This window comes from Haliotis rubra, unplaced genomic scaffold (assembly GCF_003918875.1).
Source record: "Haliotis rubra isolate DU_JTF1 unplaced genomic scaffold, ASM391887v1 Scf620, whole genome shotgun sequence".
NCBI lineage: Eukaryota > Metazoa > Mollusca > Gastropoda > Lepetellida > Haliotidae > Haliotis > Haliotis rubra.
Genome location: NW_025767325.1, coordinates 424,868 through 437,708, shown reverse-complemented (window position 1 = coordinate 437,708; position 12,841 = coordinate 424,868). Strand labels below are relative to the sequence as shown.

At 39.4% G+C, this 12,841-nt stretch overlaps 1 protein-coding gene across 2 annotated transcripts in view; it reads right to left on the bottom strand.

Annotated features, from left to right (window-relative positions):
• LOC124256233 (ABC transporter G family member 21-like) overlaps window positions 1-12,841 on the bottom strand; it is a 48,008-nt gene that overhangs the window by 11,242 nt on the left and 23,925 nt on the right. For both annotated transcript variants that reach the window (XM_046690205.1, XM_046690203.1), the window contains exons 4-8: window positions 10,746-10,851; window positions 3,339-3,439; window positions 2,308-2,469; window positions 1,467-1,560; window positions 556-619 (exon numbers count right to left, since the gene is read on the bottom strand). In XM_046690205.1, the coding sequence (XP_046546161.1) occupies window positions 556-619; window positions 1,467-1,560; window positions 2,308-2,469; window positions 3,339-3,439; window positions 10,746-10,851 (527 nt within the window). The remainder of the gene's footprint in view (window positions 1-555; window positions 620-1,466; window positions 1,561-2,307; window positions 2,470-3,338; window positions 3,440-10,745; window positions 10,852-12,841) is intronic.

The window sequence follows — 12,841 nt, the reverse complement described above, 5'->3', positions numbered from 1 at the left end:
TTAAGGTGTGAAGGAGGAGTCAGAAGTGACCAGTAATACCAGCAACAGGTTGAGTTAATGATACCAAGTCTTTTATTACTGCATGTACACAGGAAGAAGTTGGAACAGCTTCTACAGGTGTATCATGTACCATTCACGTAGTGGCCGAACGAGATTCGTATCACTAAATACAGGCAGGAGGTGGTTGGAACAGCCTCTACAGGTGTATCATGTACCATTCATGTAGTGGCCGAACTAGACTCCTATCATTAAATACAGGCAGGAGGTGGTTGGAACAGCCTCTCCAGGTGTATCATGTACCATTCATGTAGTTGCCGAACTAGACTCCTATCATTAAATACAGGCAGGAGGTGGTTGGAACAGCCTCTCCAGGTGTATCATGTACCATTCATGTAGTTGCCGAACTAGACTCCTATCATTTAATACAGGCAGGAGGTGGTTGGAACAGCCTCTACAGGTATATCATGTACCATTCATGTAGTTGCCGAACTAGACTCCTATCATTTAATACAGGCAGGAGGTGGTTGGAACAGCCGCTACAAGTATATCATGTACCTGATGGCATCAGCTGCATCAACTATCTTCCTCCTAGTCTTCTCATCTTCTCGCAACTTCTCCACTGCAAATCATATTAGCTTTATGTTAATAATGATAAGATACAATTATATAAATCCATGTTTGATGCATATCTCGACAAAAAGTATACTGGGGGCATATCACAATACTCAAGTCAAGTTATGTTACACGCCTCAAAAGATAATCTACAATGTTTTTGCATGTACTTCTCTACATTCAACCTGGTCCAGCTGACAAGATGTCAAATCCCCACTGTATACTATACACATCCTCATCCATTCTTTCATGACCTGAGAGCAACCAGCAATACTGGACTATACCATTCATTGCATAACAAGTTACAGGTGTCAACAGTAGGACATACAGGACTATACAAGATGAATGGACTTGTCCACCACAACGCCAATGGTAAAAGTTGGTGTGCACAAACAATCAGTGTCTAAAATCTTGTACATCAATCCACTGGCACATTTGTACTTTATACAGCTTACTTAGATGTATTTGTAGAAACTAAGAGTGGGACAACATGAGGTATAGTTTCCAAATGCCACTGATGATAACTCAGTTTTCAAACAGAGGCAACTTTGAACTTGGAAACAAGAGGTATCACATCAAACTCTTGGCCTCATCATGACACCTTGATTCATTTACAGATTGACCACAAGACTTGTACTGGTTTATATAGAATAGTGACTTACCAATCAGATGGACATTACAATCATCTGTATTCCTTATCTGTAACTCCTAATGGATCTACTCCTTCACAAATTCTCACAGGCAATAAGATTGTAATGATGTTCATTCCTTCCATCTGTACTCCCTCTTCCACTGGATCTACAAACATTCTGACATAACTATGGCTTGGTGGTACTTCAACTGCCCCATCTCACCTATGAAGTCTGCTGGGTTGTAGTGTTCTGCCATGGGCATGCCGATATCTTTGAAGAAGGTCATCACATTTTCAGAGTCTCCAAAATAGGCAAGCTTAAAACATATAACAATAGATTGTGCCCTGTCAAATATGTTGTCAACAAAGACAGCCTATAAAGCATGTAAATCAAAATCATTTTAATGAAAAGGAAGAAATGGCAAAAACAAAAATCACCATAATCTTAAACTGATTCAATGTATCATTGGAAGAACTGATGGTGACTGATCCACGATCCAGTTTCACAAAGCGATAGCTGTGCAATGGAATGAAATATTTGAGTAGGTCTACAAACAACTAAGTGTGGACCTCTTTCATTTCACCTAAGCTGCCATATAGCTGGAATACTGCTGAGTGCGGAGTAAAACTAAACTCACTCACTCACTCATTTCACCTAAACAAAGAACTAAATGTGATTCTCTTAAGTATGTAAATAAAATGAATGAAAGAGCTAGATAAATATCTAATTGACTCCAACTGCAATCGATGGCCTCTATACCCTAAGGCAATCAAATACTAATTCCCTAGTCTATGTTTTCCACCATCCTGAACCAGCCAACAGCCTCACACTTCATAAGCAGTCATAACCACACACCGGTGCACCCTATATACATTGGGTGCATTCTGGCAAGCAGTTCTACAATAAACAACAATAAGCCCCGGAACAGCAATCTTAGAGTAGAGACAACTCTCAATACATACATGTTTGACAGTTATAGCACTAAGACGGCTTTGTAGGGCAGGGCATTACTAATATGAAAAGACCACAATATTCTGTGTAATAGGGAGTGTAGTGTAATCACCTCTCCCTCCGACATGAGCAGCAACTTGTCAAACTGGTAGAACATCTGGCTGGAAGGTTGATGCAGTGTTGTGATGACCATCTTGTTGCGTTCTGTTGTATATTGCTTCAATGTCTTCACCAGGCTCAAGGCGATGCTGTAGTCCAGCCCGGATGTAGGCTCCTGTCAAATACATACCTGGTTGGTGATTGCATCAAACATGGCTCACCTCATACAAGGGTCATCATAAGATGTCAAATATCAGTCCCCAACAATTTTGAAAGAACAAATCATCAGGATCAAATGCACAAAACTATCTTAGTGCTAAGGCGATAGTAACTCCCATACTTTAACATATTCTTAAGGTCATCATAGCACTAAATCACTTTGTGCAAGTAGATCCTGACTGTTACAACAAGTCCAACCAGAGTGATCTGTCCAACTTGACGAGAGTACTCTTGTCTAATCGATCTGTCCATACACAAGAATAGTTACTGATCTATTCATATAATATCATGGAATTGACATTCATACTACTGTATTTGTAACTATGGGCCTATTTGTATGCCACAAAATTGGTACATTTGATTAATCCAGTTGAATGGAAACAGATGTAATAAAAATTCTAAAAGATACTCAACCGCAAACAGCACCAGATGACAACCTAGCCTTTGTATGTGCAAAAATTCATAAAAGAAAACCTATTAGCTTTAGAGACATGGTCCAGACTACTACACAATTATCGAAACAGTCATTATCAAATTATGCCATGGAAACAGAAAGAGCAAAAATTTAAGAATTCCTTATAAAATAGGTAAAAATAACATTCAATATCTGACCAGAATTCTGTGAGCACCTTTGAGGCTACACAGAGAGGTTTATTCATACAAGGTTTTAGCTCCAGGAAAATGTTGAAAACATACAAGTTAACAATGGACATATAACCAGACAGACAATTTTATGGGCCCCTGGACAACGAACATGAACCACAACATAAGCTCAGATGACTAGTTTCAGTCAGGTAAAAAGACTTGACTGGTCCAAATACTCACATCTAGAAGGATGATGGCTGGATCTGTAATAAGTTCACAAGCAATGTTTGCTCTCTTCTTCTCTCCCCCAGACAAGCCTCGCACCAGAGCATCACCAATAACTGCAAAAAAGGAATTTCTTGTAGTGATGTGTAATTTCATTATTTGGTCACATTTCTTGTTGCTTCATGCGCCAGTCAGCAATATTCCACTCTAAGTGAGTGAGTGAGCATGGTTTTACGCCGCTTTAAGCAATATTCCAGCAATATCACTGCAAGGGGCCTGCATTAACCTTCCACTCAAAGAGCCTGACCAGTCATTACAGGTATCATGGTTAAGGGTATCCAGGATTGAAAACGAGGAGGAAGCATTTTGGGAAAAATATATTTCTTCATTCAAAATTTGGGTTGTATTGATTTTTTTAAATAAGTCAATTACAACACTGTATTTTCACCAATGTCGAAGCTGACAAAATAACCATTAAATCCAGTCTACAAAATCATGAATTTAGTCATTCTTCATTGGGAATATAACTGACTGACTGACTGACTGACTGAGTTTGGTTTTAGCAATATTCCAGCAACATCACGGCAGGGAACACCAGAAATGGGCTTCACACATTGTACCCATGTGGGGATTCAAACCCGGGTCTTCGGCGTGACGAGCCAACACTTTAACCACTAGGCTACCCCACCGCCCCGGGAATATAACTATTGGATCATGGGAGGTACATTTCAGTCACATTACTTTTATTTAGTAAATATATGTCAGCTAACAGCCCTGTGCATAGATGCAACATTTTGGAAAAGTGGGTCACCTCACAATTCAGAAAACTGTTTGAGTTTGTTAATCCCCAAAGAAAACATGTCACCAAATGATTTAGTACAAGTTATATTTATGGGTGCCATTGTACAAAACAGCCTTAGTGCTGAGACTGTTGTAAGACAATGTAAAGGTTTGGGAGTTATGATCACCTTAATGAAAGATTGCTTCTTACAACTGCAAGAATGTACCCCTGGAGATGAGGTGAGGTGAAATTGGGTTTTACGTCGTGCTTGAGAATATTTCGCTCATGTGACGACGTGCATGCGTGTGTATGTGTATGTGTATGTGCGGCTGCTTGTACTAGCCCAGACTGAAGCTGGTTTTATAGTGCTAGCCCACTGAGATACCATGCCGCAGTGAAGCAAGAATACCCCACTCAGACACATTATACTGACTCCGAGCCAACCAGTCCTTGTTGTACCCATTAATGCCGAGCACCAGGCAGGGACCAACAAGTACCATATTTTAAGGTCTTTTGGTATGACGTGGTCGGGGATCGAACCCACGACCTTCCGCTCTCTGGGCGGACGCTCTAACCATTACACCACAGAGGCGGTCATGTACCCCTGGAGGAGAAGTTCTTTTTACTTTTACAGTGATATACCAACAAGTACATGTTACATTTTATCTTGTCCTATTAATGTCCTTAACATTTGTAGATAACACTGCAACTGATTTCCTTTACACAATCATTAACTTACCATTCACACTAGGAAATCCAAATATATAGCATACATCATCACATAAAAATTACAGTGTGTTGTTGCAATGGCTACAACTGTAATATCTTTTGAATCTCTCTGTGACTGTCAAGTAACTGAAGAAATCGCATTCTGGCCTTTCAGTTGTCAGACTTCCATTTTTGTGGAAGCACGGTGGCTGAGTGGATTAGACCGCTTCCTTTGTGTGCTGGCGATTAGGTGCCTCACACTGAGAGTGTAGGTTCAAATCCTGGATGTGACTCCATCCCAAAAAGAACTAAAATCTGTACTTCTCTGACAAAGTGTAATCCCATACATATCATATTGATACGGGCGTTGATACAGGTTAAGGTATAGATTCCCCACAAAAGTGTTATAACTGGAATAAAGAAAACACAGTCAGTCAGGTCTGGTTAAGGTATAGGGACCAAAGTTATAACTGGTAAAGAAACACAAGGCCTGCTCCCTGTGCCAGCATAGCACATAATTCAGAAAATATTTTGTGTCAGACAAAACAAATGCAAACATGTCACATTCACTTGAAATGGTTGTATGCTGGTTTCAAGGCAAATTGCACATATTTGTCCTGGCCCTTCTCCTGTATTTGTGTGACCCTACCCTGATTCCTTAGCTTACCCCTATGATAGAAACAGGGATGAGAATGACGTTTTGAGAAAAACTCTGAAAACTAGACGGGGGTCTGGTGGCTGCAGGCTTTGACAATTCACAAAAATAACCCTTGGCCTTATGAAATTCCCGGAATTCCCCGAATCCGCAGAACATTCTCATCCCTGTAGAAAACAGTTTGTTCAAGCATGTCACCTTGACATAGGCTGCTAAGTTTTTTTTCATGTGTCAAATATCAACAGCATTTCCTGGAAACCTTTCATCATTATGAAACATGATCTTCCAAGAAAATGTGAGTCAAACTCATGTGCACAGAGTGTATCTACCATAATGACCTTTTAATCACTTGACACAAAGAAACGCCCTTACTTAGCCCCCTTATTTCAGGTTCTAAAATTCACTGTATACACAGCGATATACAGTATATTTATAACAAGCTTAACAGTGACAAGGAGTGGAAGCAAGGGGACTCTATATTCAATAAGCAGGACAGATTGATACAATCAATACGCCATTAACAGAAATTCATGAACTATCACTTATTTCAGCTTTTATGTTTGTGCTTTATTTAAAACATATTTTCATACACACACAACAATTAACTGCTGAAAGTTTTTAATGATCATTATATCACTTATGGTATCATAACATACCAGTACACTCCCAGTATCCATGCTCAAACTTGCACAGCTCGTGACGAGGAAATTACGTTATCTTCTAAAATATTGTTCCCACAATACCTAAGGTCACCTGTTTGCAACAGCCAATGAATAGATGCCAATACAATGCGGTATCTCTGCAACGTGGCGTATTCCTTTTGGTTGCCCATCCCACATGTGTAAAAATGACAATATATAATCACATGCGCTCAACACATCCAACAAAAGTATTTCTTGTGGAGATAATGATGGCAAACTACCTGGATGTCCTAAGAGGAAAGTATCAGAAGTGTCTGGAAATACCACTTCAATGTCGGTACATTGCCCAGAGAGGACTTCTAGCAACTGGCACACCATATCATGTGTTTGAGGTTAACATGGAAGCATCGGATGAAGACACATATGCTCTTCTTCAGGAAATTACAGCCTTAAACGATGCAACTGGAGGACTGAAGGTTTGGAAGGCCATTACATATGACGCTTATCCAGCTGAAGGAGGCAATCTGCGACTTAGGCTGTGGTTACATTTAGTCACAATGCTACCTTCGCCAGGCTGTCCACTGATCGAATTAGATGATTATACAATAACACTGAAAAGTGTTGTTATTCAGGAAATCAACCCAAATGTTCAAGGTTACACTCATAGGAGCTTAATTGTTGGTGATTGTGTCCAGATCTGAAGAATCTGTAATTACACAAACATCACTCCTGGCTTCAGGACAGCCTCCTTGGAATATATAACATTCCTGCTGGAGACCTACAACAATGGCTACAGAATACAGTGTTTCATCAGCAGCTAAAGATGACTATCCCAAAGCGGTATCTATGTTTCATCATGAATTAAAGTGACTATCCCGGAATTTTATCATGTTTCATAATGAACTAGATGTGACGGTCAAGGCAGTATGTGAAGCAGTGACAATTTTCATGTTTATAAAAAGTCAGTTTGATTTATTTGTATAGCACTATTTCAGAATTATTGGATATAAAAGGGTGTTTTTAGTTAAGATTATTTGAGCAAAATGTGTTATTTGGCAGTTTATTATCTCTCTTTGTGTCACAACCAATGTTGTGCATACATTTTCATGTGATCTCCCTTGGCGTAGTGACAACTTAGAATGTTGTTCAACAATTTACACGTGTAATTGTTGGACCACAGAACCAATACCTTTTGTAACTAACTAATCAGGATACATGTGTAAATCTTTAAGTAATGTGCAACCATTTCTAAGACCATCATGTATTATTTCAGGACTTGTATTTCTTGATTTGAATAAACCGCACCGCACCTCACCTCTACAGCGAGTCATGTGATTACTTGGCGACAAACCAGCTGTAACAGTATGTATCCATGTTTCATCATGAACTAGACATGACTGTCAAGGTAGTATGTATCCATGTTTCATCACTAACTAGAGATGACTGTCAAGGTAGTATGTATCCATGTTTCATCATGAACTAGACATGACTGTCAAGGCAGTATGTATCCATGTTTCATCACTAACTAGAGATGACTGTCGAGGTAGTTTATCTATGTTTCATCAGAGGCTAGACATGTCTATCCAGGTAGTATAAGGCCATCTCTAGCAAATTATATGGCTGCCTTAATCATGTCAATGTGCTGTTAACAGAACAGCACAATTTGATTTACTCATATAAGTTAGTTGATCAAAATTAGTAAATGGGAGGCATTTTCTAGGGAAAATTACTTCAAATCCTCTTATGTCATAATGTCAAAAGGGTGAATAGTAGTCAAGTAGTGATAGGTTGAACTACTAGCTGCAGTCAAGTTTCTCTCACTCACGCACGCATGCACGCACGCACGCATACACACACACCACACAAATACTTGTATAGCACTTCGGCTCTAAGATGGTATTGATATCACATAGAGTTCAAATGCTTCAGTAGAGAGACAAGTCTTTAGATTCGATTTAAAAACAGCTAAATCTGGTTGTGTTCTGAGGTGAGATGGAAGATTGTTCCAGAGATGAGGGCCAGCCGCCTAGAATGACCTGTCACCATATGTTTTTGCTCTTGTCAAAAGACACTGGTCATTTGATCGGAGGGAATGTGCAGGAGTATAATGGTGGAACAGATCACTGAGGTAGTGAGGAGCTAGACTGTGGATACTTTTGAAAACAAGGAGTGGAGTTTTATATTTTATCTGGTACTGGACGGGAAGCCAATGAAGTGAGTGAATAACGGGAGTAATGTGGTCCAATTTCTTTGACTGAGAGATCACTCTGGCTGCGGTACGAGTTTGGTGAAAATCTGTTTCTCTAGTATTTGAACATGTTGAAAGGAAAAGATTCATATATACATGATATACACATCTTTGTGTTTGTATTCGTGGCCCCAAAAATAAGGGAACCCCAACACTGATATTTTCAGACTTGATATGACAGTGTGAGTTTACATCTCAACTGTTCTAAGACCTGAACTCCAAGCCCAGAGCTATGAAACACATTGAATACTGTCTTCTTAAATGCTTTCAAATCACTAGCGCACATGCACTACATGTATGGAAGGCTACTTAAGGCAAGATATGCAGGTGAGTGTCACAACACACAAAATGCCACCGCGACAGTTTTTAACACTAGCTAAAATATGGCAATGTATAGGAATGTTGCAGTCCGGAAAAACCCAGAATCAAGTAAATAGGTTTTTTCAGGAAGTCAAAGAACATTATCTCCCGGCTTGCTGCTCTACACCATCAGAATGGTGACGTAAAAATGAGGAGGTGTCATGGATGCCATCGGAAGACTAACGCCAGACAAGACCGCCTCTCTTGCGCATTATTGCACTTCATAACCGGTTCATTACTGTGCCTGAACTGAAGCGAGCGTCCCTTGCTGCGACTGGGTTCCGACTTTCCTACAGCACAGTACGTCACAGACTCTGTGAGGCTGGAATGAAAGCAGGCGTCCTTTTCATGGCGTTATCATGTCACAGGCCCACAGACGGGCTCGTCTACAGTGGTATCAACATCAGGGCTGGCCTAAACGTCAATGGCGTCAAGTCATGTCCTTTGATGAGTCCAGGTTCTGTTTATGATTCACTGATGGCCACAACGTGTATGGCGCCGATGTGGGGAGAGATACAGTTGTAACACTATCACAGAGCATGATTCCTTCGGTGGAGGGAGTGTTATGGTCCTCTGAGGTGTTTCCTATGATAGGAGGATGGATGTTCTTGTTCCGGGTAACCTGACAGGACAGCGCTACGCCAACGAAATCTTGCGCCCTGTTGTTGCTCCTATGGCCCTCAGGGAAGGACGTAACGTATCTTTCAAAATGATAACGCAAGACCCCATAGGGCTCGTGTTGCGGTTGACTTTCTCAGACAACAAGGCATTGTGACACTTCCGTGGCCTGCCAATTTTTTTTATTCTCCAGACCTGGCACCCATTGAACATTTGTGGGATGTGTTGGGTAGGAGAGTTTGTGTAGAGAACCCAGGACCTGCTAATCTCCATAAACTTGGTGTTGCTCTTAGGATAAGAGGCAGTAGATTCCTAGATACGCCATATAATCTCCAGTATGCCTGTCAGGTGTCTTGCATGTATTGCTGCATACAGTGGTAACACTCGATATTGACTTACCGGTAAATCCTAGATGTGTTTCACACTTTTGGGAATATAAAGCCTGGTTCATAAACAAGTTCACAAGGGATCCCTTATATTTTGTTCTTCGTATATATACCTTTTTATGTGAGTAAGTGATTGACTGACTGAGTTTAGCTTTACTACGCTTTTAACAATATTCCAGCAACATCACTGCAGGGGGATACCAGAAATGGGCTTCACACATTGTACCCATGTGGAGAATCGAACCCGGGTCAAACACTTTAACCACAAGCCTACCCCACCGCCCTCTTTTTATGTAGTTAAGGTCCAATCTTATATTTTTGGAGAGACTTGGATTTTCATGTCTCTATTGTAAGATGAGAAACCTTTTTCCATCTCTAATGCACGCAGAAAAGTATTACTACTAGCCCTGATAAACACCCTAGCTGCATAGAAAACTGACAAGGAGGATGTTTAACAAAATTGTATGCAAGTTAAATGTAAAATAACACAATAGACACTAAGTTGTGTTTATAACAGTTAGCTGTTTACTTTAAATTGTGTATTTATTAAAATGAGGTTCTTAATCCAAAGAATATGGTATTTGAACAACTACCCCAAAACTGGGACATCCACGGTAAAACAGATTGGTTGGTCCATAAAATTTTTTTTTATTATATTTGTTTGTTTTTTTTCAAAAATACAAAATGTACTGCACAGTGTATAACTTCTTATAGAATTTAAGCTTTAACTTACATAGTATAAAAAGAGTATCTCCAGCAAATACTTCAAGGGAAAAAGGAGTTAGGCTTTTGGATTTGTTAATGGAAGCAAATGAGATACGGAACAGTAACACCAACAAACACAAGTGGACAAACATTCTTTAATACAGCATCAGTTGTCAAGCATGTACTTTTATCAATAACAACATATGCTTTATATCACATACAGATTTGAAAATAGTCCATATAATGAACATTTTAATCATATCCAAATCTGAATTTTTATGCCTCAATCCAAAATGAACATTAAAACTAAAGAAACTCACTTGTGTCCAGACAGCCTCGTAGATCAAGAGCATCAATAATGTCTTCCATTCTGTCCATCTTGTCTTCATGGTTCATGTAATCAGGGAGACGCATCATTGTTGTAAACTGAAACATTATAACAGTGGATTTTGTTATAAGCTGCTATCAACATTACTCCACTGTACCAGTGTACAGTCTTCAGTAACCCATACCTGTCGTATGAGGTGACTTACGGGACCAGGTGGTCAAACTCGCTGACTTGGTTGACACATGTTATTGTATCTCAATTGCGAAGGTCGATGCTCATGCTGTTGACCACTGGATTGTCTGGTCCAGACTCGATTACTGACATACCACGGCAATATGGCTGGAATATTGCAGAGTGTGGCGTTAAGCTACAAGCAAACATTACTCCATTAACATCCCAATAACCTGAAAATAATCAAATCTATGTCAGTCAGGTCTCATATCCAAATTCGTCTCCTCTAACTAGGATTGGGGTCCTTTTCAGCCTTTCAATCAGCTATCCCTAGTCTACAAAAATATTCTCCCTCAAGGTTGCGTCAGCAGTTAGCTTTCCTTTGTAACTTCCCTTTATATGCTGAGGTGGATTTAGATGACACAGACTTAGAAACTCTCAGATCATCACCCTTCAGGGGTTCATTAACACATATTCCCATACATTCTGTTTTGTATTACATGTATATTATATCACAAAGATTTTGTCTCTAAATTATATTGTTTTCTTATAATTTCCATATTTAACTCTTAATCTCATCGATCCATGCACTAAAGGAAAAAGGTGAAACCACATCTGTAGGTTTTTCACATTGTATATCCATGTTTTTCATTCTCGTGACCAAAAAGACATCTGTAAAATTGTTTAGAACCTCACATTTCATAACATGTAAGGAATGAAAACCAAGGACTGCAGTGTGATAACACTTCAAGAAGAAATGACTGTCAGAAGATAACAGGATAAATATATACATACAATTTGACATATTTTGCGAGTATCATGTTTAACATTATTGTTTGAGATGGCAGTTAATAATGTTTAAAATAAAACAATAATTCCAGTTGTTTGATAAGTATATTTGTTTTGTAATGCCAGTGCAGACTTATATTGAAAAGTCACTGTATGGCCTATGATAATCCCACTGAATATTGCATTTTCACACCTCTACATGTGCATCATGGTTTTACATCAGCAAAAGAGGGTTTGTTTGTTTTGTAGATAAAATGCTGATGTTTAGTCATAAGGCTATGTATCTTTTTGTGTTGGATTACAAGGCCAGACAAGAAAAACAATTAAAGGCCTAACTAGCAAAATAGTTTTAAACAAACATAGTCTTCACACCACATGTTGTTTTGTCATGTTTGCCCAGTAGTTTACAGACACAATACTGAGTTTGGTTTAACCATTTTGTGAAAAAACAGCTCAAAGTAAGGCAGGTCTTCGATATTTCCCATGTTGGTGAAACCCTAGACTTGCACAAGTTTCTAAGGTAATAATTAATAGTTAAAATGAGTGAGTGAGCAAGTTTAGTTTTATGCCGCACTCAGCAATATTCCAGCTATATGGCACCGGTCTGTAAATAATTGAGTCTGGACCAGACAATACAGTAATCAACAGCATGAGCATCGATCTACACATTTGGGATACAATATAAGTCAGCGAGCCTGACCTTCCATTAGTCGCCTCTTACGCCAAGCATGGGTTACTGAAGATCAATTCTAACACGGATCTAATAAAACAAATATATAAATAACAACCTGGCGTCCTTAGACTGTCTACTAATCTAGATTGCCTCCTTAAAGGACACTATACATCACTATACATCCATGGGCTAGCATTCAGTACAGCTTCAAGCAAGGCTAGTGAAACCCATCAGCCCAGGTACATTGCTGACAAACCTTGAAGCACAGTCAGGGCAAACCAGGAACCTGGCTTCCAAAGGGAGACAACTCTGCTCCAGGTATATTATCATATCCCCACATCTCAAACAATTTCTAATCAGGCATCCAGCCTGAGAGGACGACACACATTCTGACAATAACTGACATTCTTGAAGATGTAAACCAAATAAACGACATCTGTCATTAAGGATTCTGG